At 36.3% G+C, this 15,371-nt stretch overlaps 1 protein-coding gene across 4 annotated transcripts in view; it reads left to right on the top strand.

The window, feature by feature from the left end:
* The window catches only part of SKIC3 (SKI3 subunit of superkiller complex), a 92,570-nt gene that overhangs the window by 69,753 nt on the left and 7,446 nt on the right, over nt 1-15,371 (top strand). For all 4 annotated transcript variants that reach the window (XM_010589517.3, XM_010589499.3, XM_003404988.4 and 1 more), the window contains 2 exons: nt 1,369-1,527; nt 11,037-11,189. In XM_010589517.3, the coding sequence (XP_010587819.1) occupies nt 1,369-1,527; nt 11,037-11,189 (312 nt within the window). The remainder of the gene's footprint in view (nt 1-1,368; nt 1,528-11,036; nt 11,190-15,371) is intronic.

The raw sequence follows: 15,371 nt of genomic DNA, 5'->3' as shown, positions 1-15,371 counted from the left end.
GCTCAATAAATATTTACTGAATGAACAAATCAGTTTCAAAAACCTACTCAGAAATAATTCTAAAGAGAGTTTTAAGCATGACTTTTCCTTAAAAACATGATGTTCTGTAGTGCTTGCCAGGAAGATTATATTATCTTCCAAGAAATGTGTTTTCAAAGATCAATATAAATTTTAAAGAAGAATGGACTTTGAAGGTCATAAACATATATTTTTGTCCTTGAATTCTTTGAACAAATGTAGTTTTCTCTTTTATTAAATAAAGGGAATTCCATATGAGGTAAGTTCAGGACAGGCTAATATACCCAAAACCAAACCCACTGCTGTCAAGTCGATTCCGACTCATAGCAACCCTATAGGGTTTCCAGGGCTGTAAATCTTTATGGAAGCAGACTGCCACATCTTTCTCCTGTGAAGCAGCGGTTGGTTCGAATTGTTGACCTTTCAGTTAGCAGCTGAGTGCTTTAACCAATGCACCGCCAGAGCTCCTTGGCTAATTATTATACAGTGGGCATTTATTAAGCATTAATTGATAGTTGCCGTACTCTCTCTGATAGAATAAATGATGCTTTTATTAATCTTTCCTTGTAATTTTATTGTTCCAGTCTCTTATTTAGAAGAAAGCAATCAACTACTTTTCAGAAATACACTTAAGACAATGATCTAATAAGTAAAAAATGGAGAAGTATGTCATCGAGGGACAGGCAGTAAAGAAAGAAATATTTAAAACAGTAGTGAAAGGGCTTGTTTAGAGAACTTCCTTTAATTTTTTCCCTGTATGTGTATATGGAAGGAGATACATATACATATATACACTACACTTAATGTATTGCATGTATGTGTTTTAAGGTATAAGTAATAGCTAAGGGAAATGGGAAAATGGGTCCGTTCTTACTCTCGACACCTAAGAAGTCTGTCTGGAAGAAGAGCGTGCATTAGATATCTTTGTTAAGAAACTGAAAAAGGAAAACGTTTGTTTCTTTCCTTCTTAAGTAATATGGTTTGTTCCAGCAAGGAATGGTGGTAGCTTTCACTGTTAATTTTATATTTTCTTAGTTCAGCTGTTTGTGTTCAGAGCCTAAATTTTTCAGGATCTCACTTGACAATAAAAGAAGTCAAAGGGGCAGAATAAATCTAAAATAAATGACTTATAAACTATAATAATAGTACTGTTGACTTTAAAGGATATCTAAATGGGAGTTTAATATTATCAGGATGTTCAATGTTTTATTTGGCTTTTACAGTTGTTTACTCTTTTAATAAGAAAACATTAATTTCAGAAATATTTATCCAACATGGAAAACAGCTTGTCTTTTACATTTAACATTAAGAGCACATTTGATGTATTTCAATCTGATGCTTAATTTTTAGAATTTAAAAAGTAACCCTGAGCAGCCAGCTGTTATCTTACTTTTGAGACAAGTTCAGTGTAAACCACTCCTGGAGTCACGAAAACCTCTCCCAGATGCTGTTCTTGAAGAACTGCAAAAAACGGTCATGTCCAACTCAACCTCTGTTCCTGCTTGGCAGGTAAGTTCTCTCCTTTCTTTACGTGAGTCCCGAATTAAAGTACTCCATGGTATTTGATGAGGTCAAGTGTATGCTCCCTTTTTATTTGGCTTGGCTTTAAATTCCCAACGTATTTTTCAATTTCAAGATATAAAGGATGTCGTAGTTAGAGGAACTAAGGAAGATGAGTTCTAATTTGGGAACTGCTGCTCTAATTCTACAAAGCTTTCTTAATTGTTGATTATAAATTTCCTCAATTTAAAACAATGATGAAAATACTGTCTTACATTGGGCTGGTATAGGAGAAATAAAGAAATGTTGCAGACATTTATGGTAATGGTGTATAAGTCCCTGGGGGGCACAAATGATTAAGTGCCACTACTAGCTGACGTTGAAAGCCTGAACTTACCCAGAGGTGCCTCGGAAGACAAGCCTGGCGATCTGCTTTTAAAACATCACAGCCTCGAAAACTCTATGGAGCATTTCTACTCTGCACACATTGGGTAGCCAGGAGTCAGAACCTATTAGACAGCAACTGACAACAACAATGGTGTGTAACCCTGCATTTATAGGGTCGCTGTGAGTTGGAATCGACTTGACGGCAGTAGTTTTTTTTTTTTTTTGGAGGGAACGTGTGTAGTTTTTCCCTAGCTACTTTACAGTAACTCATATCCAAGATTCTAATGGGTGTTTAGTGCTTTTAGAAATAGATATTTTCAGGATTGATACCTGATTCAGCAGATGGCCCTTTCGGCTGGCTCTGGTTATCCATCATGATAAATACAAAGTAATCATTATGTGGTTTATTGTTATTGATATTAAAATACAAAAAGCATGTAATTATCCAGTTTGTTATATTTCCCACTGGGCCCCAGGGAAAGTGTCAGGGGGCTTTTTGATATAGATTTTATAGAAGCTTCTTATTTTGCTATAATTTGTTCTTCATTCTGATCATTCATCATACCAACTTTTTGATGTTCCTGTTTAAAAAGGTTACCTAATGGCATAAAATAGTTGGATTATGGAAGCTAAGCCTCATTTTTACTCTGATCCTTCAGAAAGATGATGCCTTTTTTCCTCTTTTTTTACTTTCTTAGGATAAGTTTATGATATAAGATGTAATATACTTTAATTCTAACATCAACTCTATATTGATGATCTTATATTCTGTATCAAAGGGAGAACTACTTTGTTAAACTAAAAGAGAAAAAATAAAGGACAAATTATATAGTAAGTAAGATCTTAAGAGATAGTGTGCGTGAGTTTATATTAAGACAATTCACAAAGAATTAAGTGCGTAGATCTTAAAAGTACCACTTATTACATGTTTATATGTGTATATACTTGTTTAACCAGAATTGACTTGATGATAACAGATTTGGTTTTGGTTTTATATCAAGATATGGGAGCTCTGGTGGCAAAGTGGTTAAGCTCTTGGCTGCTAAGTGAAAGGTTAATAGTTCGAACCCACCAGCCGCTCCACAGGAGAAAGATGTGGCAGTCTGCTTCTACAAAGATTAACAGCCTTGGAAACCCTATGGAGCAGTTCTACACTGTCCTATAGGGTTGCTATGAATCGGAATGGACTTGACGGCAATAGGTTTAGGTTTATAGCAAGATACAGAACATTTTCAGCAACCTAACGACCTCCTCCATGCCTCTCTCACTTAATCTCACCCTCCCATCCCACCATCTAAAAGGAGTCACTGTTTTGACTTGTCATTTCTATCTAGTTTTGTCTCCTTTTGAACTTTATATCAAGTATGTGGCTGCTTTTACTCAACATTATGTCTGTCAGATTCATGTAGTTTCATGTAGCCGTAATTCATTATTTTTCATTTCAATTTATGAATATACTATAACATAGATCCCTTTTACTGTTGTTGAACATTTAGATTGTTTCTCGATTTTGGCTATTATGAATAATGTTGCTGTGAACAACCTTGTACATGTCTTTTGGTGAGTGAAACCAAAAAACCCAAACCAAAACCGTTGCAGTCAAATTGAATCTGACTCATAGCAACCCTAAATAGGGCAGAGTAGAACTGCCTCATAGAGTGGCTGGTGGATTCAAACTCCTGACCTTTTGTTGGGTGAAAGGGGATATATGTATTTGCCTTAGTAAATTCCGCCAAACAGTTTTCCAAAATTTTTGTACCAACTTACACTCACACCAGCAATGTATGAGTATCCCAAATTCTGGTACTGCTAGGTTGTCGTCTTCTGTTTTTAGTTTGGTGGATATGCATGTAGTAGTATACTTTGCACTTGGCTGCTAAGTGAAAGATTGGCAGTTTGAACCCACTCACTGGCACTGTAGAAGAAAGGCCTAGCAATCTCCTTCTGTAAAGATTACAGCTAAGAAAACTATGGAGCTGAGTGCTCAGTTCTACTCTGTAACACAAGAGGTTGCCACGAGTTGTAATCAAATAAAAGGGCTTCTTTTTTTTTTTTTTTTTTTTAAGTATCTTATAGTAGTTTTAACTTGCATTTACTTGATAAATAATGATGTTGAACAACTTCTCGTTAACTTATTGAACATTTAGATAACTTCTTTTTGAAGTACCTGTTCTTTTGTGTAGTTTATAATGGGTTGTTTGCTTTTTTTCTTATTGAATTATTGGAATTCATTATCTTTTCTGGATATAGGCCCATTTTTGGATATTTGTATTGCAGTTATTTTCTCACAGTCTATGACTTGCCTTAGCACTCTTTTAATGTTATTTTTTGATGAACAGCTTTTAATTTTAATGAAGTCTGTTCTATCACTTTTTAATGGTTAATGCTTTATTGGGGTGTTCTGTTTAAGATTTTTTTGCTTACTCCAAGTTCATGAAAATATTTTTCTTTATTTTCTTCTACAAACTTTATTGTTTTACCTTTTACATGTAGGTCTGTCACCCATCCTAGATTAAGTTTTGTAAATGTTAAAGTGGTTTGTCTTAGTTATCTAGTGCTACTTTAAAAAACAAAATTCCATAAGTGGACAGCTTTAACAAACAGAAATTGATTTTCTCACAGTTTAGGAAGCTAGAAGTCTGAATTCAGGGCACCAGCTCTAGGAGAAGGCTTTCTCTTTCTGTCGGCTCTGGGGGAAAGGTCCTTGTCTCTTCAGCCTGTTTTCTCATTTCTTGGAGATCTCCACGTGGCTTGGCATCAGTTTTCCGCCATCTCTGCTTCTCTTGTATATCTTTTTTGTATCTCAAAAGAGATTGACTCAAGGTACACCCTACACTAATCCTGCCTGATTAACATAACAATGTCATCCCGTTCCAAAATGAGATTATAACCACAGGCAAAGAAGTTAGGATTTACAACCCATATTTTGGGGGTACATAATTCAATCCATAACAGGTTTAAAGTTCATTTTTTCCATATGAATATGTAATTAACCCAGCACCATTCTTTGAAAAAAACATTCTGTTCCTACTAAATTACAAGTGATGCCTTTGTCATAAATCAGGTATGTGTGTGGGTCTTTTGGAGTACCTCTTTTTTTTTCATTGATCTATTTATTCATGTTCCATTAACACATTTTTAAAATTATTGTAGCTTTATAATTTGGTTCGATGAGTAAGGCTTCCAACTTTTTTATTCTTTAAAGAAGAATTTAAACAATTTGTCTAAGTCATTGTAGGTAATCATTCTAGGCCTTTTGCCTTTCCACATAATTTGTCAATTCCCACTGAAAAAAGAAAAATAAATTAGCCCTGCCAGGATCATGATTGGGATTGTATGGAAACTATAGTTTAATTTGGGGAGAATTGACAGAGTAGTAATACTCAGTTTTTTATCCATGAGTATGGTTTATGCCTTAATTTACTTCAGTTTGAAAATTATCTCAGCACTGTTTTGCAATTTCAATGTAGAAGTCTTTTACATTTTTTTGTTGTTGAATTTGTTTCTAGATGTTTGATATTCTCTTGTTTCATTGCACGTGATTATATATATATATATATATATAGTAGCTCTAAATGTTTAGAAATGCAGTTGATATTTTTATACTGACCCTCCAGGAACCTTGCTAAATTCACTTGCTCTTTTGAAATGATTTTGGATTTTCTATATACACAGTCATGTCATTTGTGAGTGATAAAGTTTTCCTTTCCAATATTTATTCATTGAAAATCTTTTTCTTGCCTTATTTGCACCGCCTACAATTTCTAATACAATATTAAATAGAAGTGATGAGAACATTTTTGACCTACTCTTGACCTCAGATAGAAAGTATTCAAAATTTCATTATTAAATATGATACTTGCTATAGGTTCTTTGTAGATATTATCTGCAAAGGAAGTTCATCTATTCCGAATTTGTTGAGAGAAGTTTGTTTGCTTACCTTTATCATGAATGGGTGTTGAATTTATCAAATGCTCTTTTTGGTATCAGAATGATCCCTTTATATTCTCTTAATGTTGTAAATTATATTGATTTTCAAACGTTAAACCAACCTTGCCTTTTTGGAATAAACCTTACTTGGTCATGATGTATTATCCTTTCTGTATATTGCTGAATTCAGTTTGTTTACAGTTTTTATATCTGAATTTGTGACAGAATTGGCCTGTAATTTTTCATTGTCATGAGATACTTGTTAAGTTTTGGTATCTATGTTGCTATTCCTTTTCCTTTATTTCCTGGAAAAATTTGTATAAGAGTGGCATTATTTATTTTTTTTAATGTTTAGAAAAATTCACTGTTGAAGCCATTCATTCAGGCCAGCAATATTCTTTATAAAAGTTTTAAATTACAGATTAAATTTCTTTAATAGCCATAAGACTGTTAATATTTCCTACTTCTTTATCATTGGTGATTTGCAAGGAATTTGTCCACTGCACCTAAATTTCAAATATATTGGCATCAAGTTGTTTTCAATACCCTCTTCACAATGTGTGTAAAATCTGTAATTGTCTCTCAGTTTGACACACTGTGGTGGCTTGCATGTTGCTGTGATGCTGGAAACTATGCCACTGGTATTTCAAATACCAGCAGGGTCACCCATGGTGGACAGGTTTCAGCAGAGCTTCCAGACTAAGACTAGAAAGAAAGTCCTGGCAACTACTTCTAAAAACAATGGCCAGTAAAAACATTATAAACATTGTCTGATACAGCGCTGGAAGATGAACCCATCAGGTTGAAAGGCACTCAAAATATGACTGGGGAAGCACTGCCTCCGCAAAGTAGAGTCGACCTTTTAATAATGTGCATGGAGTCAAGCTTTCGGGACCTTCGTGTTCTGATGTGGCACAACTCAGAAGAAACAACTGCAGACATGAGTTAATAATTGGAACGTGGAATGTAGAAATATGAATCTAGGAAAATTGGAAGTTGTAAAAAATGAAATGGGACACATAAAGATCGATATCCTAGGCATTAGTGAGCTGAAATGGACTATAGTATTGGCCATTTTGAATTAGACAGTTGCATGGTCTACTATGACGGGAATGACAGATTGAGGAATGGTGTTGCATTCATCGTCAAATAGAACATTTCAAGATCTATCCTGAAGTACAGTGCTGTCAGTGATAAGATAATATCCACTTGCCTACAAGGAAACTTGCTCTTGAATGTAGAGTAGCTAAAGCAAACGGGAGAAGTGAGGAAGTAAAGTTGCTGAACAGATTTCAAAGGGTGGCTTGAGAAGAAAAGTAAGGTATTGAAATGTGCAAGGACTTGGAATTAGAAAACCAAAAGGGAAGAACACGCTTGGCATTTCTCAAGCTGAAAGAACTGAAGAAAAAATTCAAGCCTCGAGTTGCAATAGTGAAGGATTCTGTGGGCAAAATACTGAAAGACACAGGAAGCAGCAAAAGAAAATGGAAGGAATACACAGAATCACTATACCAAAAGAATTGGTCAACATTCAAGCATTTCAGGAGGTAACATATAATCAAGAACCTATGGTACTGAAGGAAGACGTCCAAGCTGCACTGAAGGCATTGGTGAAAAACAAGGCTCTAGGAATTGACGGAATACCAATTGATATATTTCGACAAACAGATGCAGTGTTTGAAGCACTCACTTGTCTATGCCAAGAAATTTGGAAGACAGCTACTTGGCCAGCTGACTGGGACAGATCCCTATTTGTGTCCTTCCAAAGAAAGGTGATCCAACAGAATGAGGATATTGTCAAACAATATCATTAATATCACACACGAGTGAAATTTTACTGAAAATAATTAAAAAACAGTTGCATCAGTACACTGACAGGAAACTGCCTCAAATTCAGGCCAGATTCAGAAGAGGACCTGGAATGAGAAATATCTTTGCTGCTGTCAGATGGATCTTGGCTAAAAGCAGAAGCTACCAGAAAGATGTTTACCTCTGTTTTACTGACTATACAAAGGCATTCAACTGTGTGGACCATAACAAATTATGGATAACATTACGAAGAATGGAAATTCCAGAACACTTAGTTGTTCTCGGGAGGAACCTGTGCATAGACCAGGAGACTCTTGTTCAAACAGAACTTGGGGGATATTGTGTTATTTAAAGTCAGAGAAGGTATGTCAGGGTTTTATCCTTTCCATACTTTTTCAGTCTGTGTGCTGAGTAAATAATCTGAGAAGCTGGACTAGATGAAGAAGAATGAGACATCAGGATTGGAGGAAGACTCATTAACAACCTGTGATATGCAGGTGACACAGCTTGTTTGTTGAAAGTGAGGACTTGCGGTGCTTACTGATAAAGATCAAAGACAACAGCCTTCGGTATGAATTACACCTCAACATAAAATAAAAATCCTCACAGCTGGACCAATAAGCTTACCACCATGCTATAACGGAAAAAAGATTGAAGTTGTCAGGGATTTCATTTTACTTGGATCCATAACCAGTGCCCATGGAAGCAGCAGGCAAGAAATCAAAAGACACATTGCATTGGGCAAATTTGCTGCAAAAGACCGCTTTCAAGTGTTAAAAAGCAAAGTTGTCACTTTGAGGCCTAAGGTGCCCCTGACTCAAACCATTGTATTTTCAGTTGCCTCATATGCATTTTTTTCATATGCATGTGTAGGCAGTGTTTTGTTCTGTTGTAGGTAGGGTCTCCCAGAGTGGAAACTGACTGAACGACACCTAACAACAATAACATATACCTGGGAAAGCTGGACAAAAAATAAGAAAGACCAAAGAAGAATTGATGCCTTTGAATTATGGTGTTGGCAAAGAATATTGAATATACCGCGGACAGTCAGAAGAACGCACAAATCGCCTCAGAAGAAGTACAGCCAAAATGCTCCTTGGAAGTGAGGGTGGTGAGACTTTGTCTCAAGTACTTCGGACATGTTGTCAGCAGGGACTAGTCCCTGGAGAAGGACATCATGCTTGGTAAAGTAGAGGGTCAGCTAAAAAAGAGGAAGACCCTCAACAAGGTGGATTGGCACAGTGACTGCCACAATGGACTCAAACTTAGCAATGATTGCAAGGACGGCGCAGGACTGGGCAGTTTTTGTTCTGTTGTGTGTAGGATTATTATGAGTCGGAACCGACTCAGTGGTACCTAACAAGAACAGCAGCAACAAGGTCTGTAATGATATTCCCTTTTTCAGGCTTATATTGGTGATTGCCTTTTCTTATCTGTTTCTGGATAACTTTAGCAATTTTATTAATCTTTCAGAGAACCAACTTTTTGCTTTGTTGATTTTCTTTATTATTCTTTTTTTCTCTTTGTTATTTTCTCTGCTCTTCTTTCGTTGGGTTTAATTTAGTATTTTCCCCCCTTACACTTTGAGATAGAAACTTAAATAATAGGTTTTCAGTCTTTCTCTAATATGTGTAGCCCATAAGTTCTTATGTAGTTATTTTATTGTTATTTATTTCAAGATACTTTCTGATTTCCATTGGTATTTCTTCTTTGATCCTTTTTTTTTTAAGCATGTTGCAAAATTTCCAAATATTGGTATGGATTTTCTAGTCATCTTTCTGTCACTGATTTCTAGTTTAATTTCACTTAATCAGAATATATTTCATATGATTTCAGCCTTTCAAATTTGTTAAAACCTGCTTTATGGACCAGCATATCAAATTTGTCAAGTATTTCATATACACTTGCAAAGAATGTGTATTCTCCAGTTATTGGATGTAGTCTTCTAAATATGTCATTTAAGCTGCTTAATTACATTTAAATTTTTTATTTCCTTACTGATTTTTTTTGTTTCTTTTATCATTTGTTGAGATAAGTGTGTTAAAATCTCCAACTGTGACTCTGGATTTGTCTATTTCTCCTTTTATATCTTTTAACTTTGCTTTATAAATTTTGAAGCTGTGTTGTCAGATGTACACAGAAGTATGAGTGTTGTATCTTCCTATTGAATCATGTTGAAATGTCCCACTTTATCTCTCAATACTTTTTTTAAAAAATTTTTATTGTGCATTAGGTGCAAGTTTACAGAACAAATTAGTTTCCCATCCAATAATTTGTACATAAAGTGTTCCCTAACATTGGTTTCATTTCCCACAATGTGTCAGCACTCTCCCCATTTTTGTCCTGGATTCCCTGTTTCTCTTCATCCTGATTTTCTGTCCCTTCCTGCCTTCTCATCTTTGCTTTTGGACAGATGTTGCCCTTTCAACAATAATTGATTATTGATTATTCTAAGGAACACATTCATCTCAGGTGTTATTGTTTATTTTATGGGGTCATCTATGTTTTGGCTGATAGGTGGTCTCTGGGAATGGCTTCAGTTCTAGTTCAGAAGAGTGTCTTAGGGCATCAGTCTTGGGGGTTCCTCCAGACTCTGTCAGACAAGTCTGGCCTTTTTATGAATCTGATTTTCTGTTCTACAATTTTCCTCCTGCTCTGTCCAGGACCCTCTGTTGTGATCCTCTTCAGAGCGGTTGGTAGTGGTATTCAGGCACCATCTAGTACTTCGGGTCTTGTATACGAGCTGTATAGGCTGTGGTTCATGTGGTCCATTCTGTTAATAATTCTTGTGTTAAAGTCTACTTTATCTGGTATTAATATAGCTACACAAGCTTTCTTTTGGCTTGTATTTAGATGATATAACTAAAGGGTCGGCAGTTCAAATCCACCAGGCACTCCTTGGAAACTGTGGGGCAGTTCTACTCTGTCCTATAAGGTCGCTATGAGTCCGAATTGACTCGACGGCACTGGGTTTTTTTTAATCTATTTTCATATTGCATTTTGATTTTGTTCCTGACTTTCCATCTTGAAAGACTTTTTAAGACTTTAGGCTAGTAAGCTGTTGCAAACAGAATAAAACCGAACAAAATCCGTTGCTCTTGAGCCAATTCCGACTCATAGTGACCTTATAGAACAGAGTAGAACTGCCTCAGAGGGAATCCAAGGACCGGCCGGTAGATTGAAACTGGTGACCTTTTGGTTAGCAGCTGAACTCTTAACCACTGCACCCCCAGGGCTCCCTTTTTACCTGTCATTTTTGTTTTTTAGCACAAAACTTAATAATAATTAAATAAAAATTACAACTTCATCAAAATTTATTGAATTTGTTGGAAGTGGGTTACCAGACTGTACTAAACTAAAGTCTTTTGGTTTCTCCATTCCTGTTCCTTTAGTGGCTGGCACACGTGTATCAGTCCCAAGGAATGATGAGTGCTGCAGAGATGTGTTACAGGAAGAGCCTACAAGTGGCATCCCAACAGGGCAGTTGGAGTGGGAAGCTTTCAAGTCTCTTGAGACTAGCACTGCTTGCATTAGAAGTCTGCATGGTAAGATCATATTACAACTATGCTCATGAAAAAGATGATTCATTTTCTTAAGAATGAAAGCTTTTTCTCATAGTGATACCCTACGAAGTTCCTGTTGTTTCATTGTCTTCTAGTCTGGTCTGCTCATAGACTGTATTTTGGGCCCTCGATGAATGTAGAGTAACAAACCCATAAACCACAGCAGAAAGTTGTAAATGTTTGGGGAAAAAAACGAATGTTGCAGTTTTAAAAGTTGAACTATGACGGAATATGCATACTTGTTTCTTGTTGATCTAACTTGGAATTAACCCAAAGATGCATGTAATTAACATTTCAGTCATTTCTCAATTCAATTTGACATTCTGTGAAGAGTGACTAATTTTTGACTTGACATTCTGCTCTCTGATACCGCTTTGGAGATATTAACCTAAATGCTTTATGTGCTGGTGTGAGAAACTCTTCGAGATAAATATTTAAATTGGGGTAGGAACAAGCTGCAGATTACATCATTTTTATGATAAAATCCCATTTGAGTGTATGTATATTTGGTCTATATTTTTAAGAATATATGTCTCTAAATATGTTTTGTTCTGTGGTACATAGGGTTGCTATGAGTCGGAACTGACTCAAAGGCACCTAACAACAACAACAACAAATATACCCTGCATGTGTATATGTGTGTGCATGCATGCCTGTGTTCTTTTGGGTACGTAAAAAGGTACAATGCTATGGGAAGATACAAACGAAACTTAATGGCAGTTCGTGTGGAGAATGGACCTGTGGTTTTAAGGGTTGGTAGAGGAGAATTTTTCATTTCATATCCATTGATAGTGTTTGAATTATTTGATCATGTGTATATTACTTCTTTAATTAAAAGATAATGTATTGTTCTTCCTGATTTGCATGATAAGAAATTTTCCCAAACTGGCCTGAATTATCTCTCGCTTTTGCCATAGTAACCCATTGCAGATGTGATTTTTTCACAATTACTAGGCATTTTGACAAAGAAATACAGGACTTAGAGGATTTTTTTGGCATTAGTACCATTACCACAGAGCACATTTAAGAACTCCTTAGGGAAGGGACCATGTTTTGTTCCCCCTTACATCCTTGCTTTTCTACCCTGCCTGTGTATAGGACGTCCTCAGTAAGTGGTTTTTGAATAAATGGACAAATAATAATGGTGGTCAAATTTGAGATGACTGGGATGGAAAGAAATAGTGGTTAGTAGTAACTGTACCTCACCAAACATTTTATTTTGTTTGTCTCCTCATTATATTTAACAGAGGTCTTTATGACTTGGTGGTAACTGGTTGGTACCTATATAGCATGCTCTTAAATATTTGAACTGGAGTAGGCACCCTTTTAGCCTAACTTATCACTTGTTAGTTAATATTATTTGGTGGTGTGTTTTTTGTTGTTTCTTTGTTTTTAATGCTGGGATGTTAAATATGACCTGGAATAAAACACATAAATAATAGCACAAATCATAGCAAAGACACACAGCGCTTAGTTTGTGCTATGCACTATTACAAGTGATTTATACATATTAATTTATTTAATAGTCACAAAAAAAAAATTTTTTTTTTATGACCTTATTTTTTTTTTTTTATGACCTTATTTTATAGATAAGGAAATTAAGGCACAGAAGAATAAAATAAATTGTCCAAGGTCACACAGCTAGGAAATAACAGAGCATGGATTTGAACCCAGGCTGGTTGGCTCCACAGTCCCTGCTTTTATCCACTATATCAAAGTTATAAGAAAGTGGGTTTTTTGTTTGTTTTTTAAGTTTTGCACTTTCAAAAATGGGTTTATTCAAGGCAAGAGATTAGGACTAAATTTTAAAGAGTTATATGAAAATCTTGTTTGAAGATCTCCATTCTCTTCCTTCTCCAAATCATGTTAAAAGCTTTATACATTATCTTCTAAAAACTTGGGTCTGTTCAAGTTTTTCCACTGTTAAAACACATTCAATAGTTTCTCATTGCATGTGGAATAAAATGGAAACTCCTTAATTTGGCATTCCTGTCCATTTACAGATAGGGTTTCCTTCCATTTTTCCAGCCTGATTTTCTGTCATGTGGTTCTCTTCACCCTGGGTAACGTTTCATGGTAGACTACTTGCTGCTCTTGGAGTAAGCATCTCTACATACAGTTTCTGTGTCTTTTCTCACATCTTTGTTATCTAAAGTATCTCCCACTTCTTTTTTCTCCTATCTGTGGTCTGTCCATTAAAGGCAGCTCAGATGCCATCTCTTTTACAAAGTCTGTTGTGTTAATTGCATGTTCTCTCCCACTAAATTGTGAGCCCTTTGAAGACAAAAAATGTGTCATTTAGTAGCCCAGGTGGTGCAGTGTGATTAAGCGCTTGGTTGCTAACCGAAAGGTTGGTGATTTGAACCCATTCGGTGACTGCACAGGAGAAAGATCTGGCTATGTGCTCTCGTAAAGATTACAGCATAGAACACCCTATGGGGTGGTTCTGCTATGTCACATAGTGTTGCTATGATTCGAAAATAAACTGAGGGGCACCTAACAATAACAGTACTCAGCATATGCCTTGTTCATAGGAGGCAAAGAGTGAAATATTTGGTGGTCTGAAGCCAAAAGAATCATTTCTTTTTTTATTTACTTCTGTAAAGATCTAAGGTATCACTAGTTTAGCCATTCACTCATTTATTCTTTCTTTTCACAGTTGAGCATCTACTTTGTTGCAGGCACCGCTTTAAACACTGGGGGTATGGCAGTGAGCAAACCAAACAAAAATCCCAGCCTTTGCAGAGCTAGCATTTCACTAACACCCATAAACACCCCGTGCCCGTTACCACCATACAGTATTTCTCCTAAAAGCCTTGATTCTGGTTCTGCCATTTACTCCCTGTGAGACCTTCAGCCAGTTAAACCGTTTAGAGCCTTTTTCCTTTTTTTGTAGTAGTGGAGATAGTAACACCTGTCTTGCCTTCTTGTGGGGTTGTTAGAAATACCAAATGAAGTACCATTTACAATTACCTTTGTAAATTTCAAAGCACTTTCCAAATGTGATTTTTTCTTGTTATAAGGTTCAATACCCAAAGGAATAAAAAGATGCTGTATTTCTATGGTAAATATCTGGCAGTGTGAGGAGGATAGATATATTAAGATGAGACTTTTATGAGAGGCTACTGTATGTATGTTCATGTGTGATGACATATGAACATGTTGTTCAGCTGAAAGGTTTGGCTATCAGATTCCAAATGATACAATCAGATCAAGGTTCAGATTTTTGAAGTGGTTAGAGGACCTACCTATAAGGAGCTATAAAAGCACAGAAAAATGGAGTTAGAGGAAGATTTGTGAAGAAATTTCTTTGGAGAGCGCTGTTGCCTTGTGAGTAGCCCTCACCACCCCTCCCCCACCACACACACAGACACACACAAAGGCGAGAGAGGGAGGCTTTTATGTGTGTCCTCTGAGATCCTGCAGTCACGTACCTGGAAGCATATGGACAGGTATCTGATACATGCTGCAGAGGCTGTGGCTCTCAGCCTTTGGTGCTGGAATGGAGAAAAAGAGAATGACTGCCTGCTTCTAGGAGAGAGCAGCCAGCAGTAGGTGACTCCCAAAGGTAGGGCAGCGTGTCCACCCTGGGGTACAGGACGGAGCAGGTCAGGGGCAGCTACTGCAGCATGGGACCTGCAGCACTCCCAGAGTTTGTTAGAGCTAAGAATGAATGTTGCCAAACTTTGATCTAATTTCATTATCTTTTGTCTGTTTCGTATTATTTTTCTCTACTGGGATTTCATTAAAATATTTTATTTCAGCCTTTCCCTGTTCCTTAGCTAGTTCCTGAAATGTAGGGCTTTATATTTATCACTGCCAGTAGTCATGTTAAATTTGATTTTGTATATTTGGTAGACTAAAAGTTTTCTAAATGATAGATTATTTTCTTTTAAGAAATATTTTAGTGTTTTTTAAATAATACTTCGTCTTTGAACCTTTCCTTTATCCCAGTCTGCCCTGTTCTGTAGTCCCTTGAAAGAAGGCTTTAAGTCTTAATCATTTTTTAGTAATTATGCTCTGTGAAGCCTTCACATGCTGGCTTGTACAGGTGGTGCTCGGTAATGAGAGTTGAATTGCATACTCCTAAAGTAAACATTGGAGCCCTGGTGGCGTAATAGTTAAGAGCTGCTCAGCTGCTAACCAAAAGATCAGCAGTTCAAA

Source organism: Loxodonta africana, chromosome 2 (assembly GCF_030014295.1).
Source record: "Loxodonta africana isolate mLoxAfr1 chromosome 2, mLoxAfr1.hap2, whole genome shotgun sequence".
NCBI lineage: Eukaryota > Metazoa > Chordata > Mammalia > Proboscidea > Elephantidae > Loxodonta > Loxodonta africana.
This window is presented reverse-complemented; position numbering and strand designations above follow the sequence as displayed.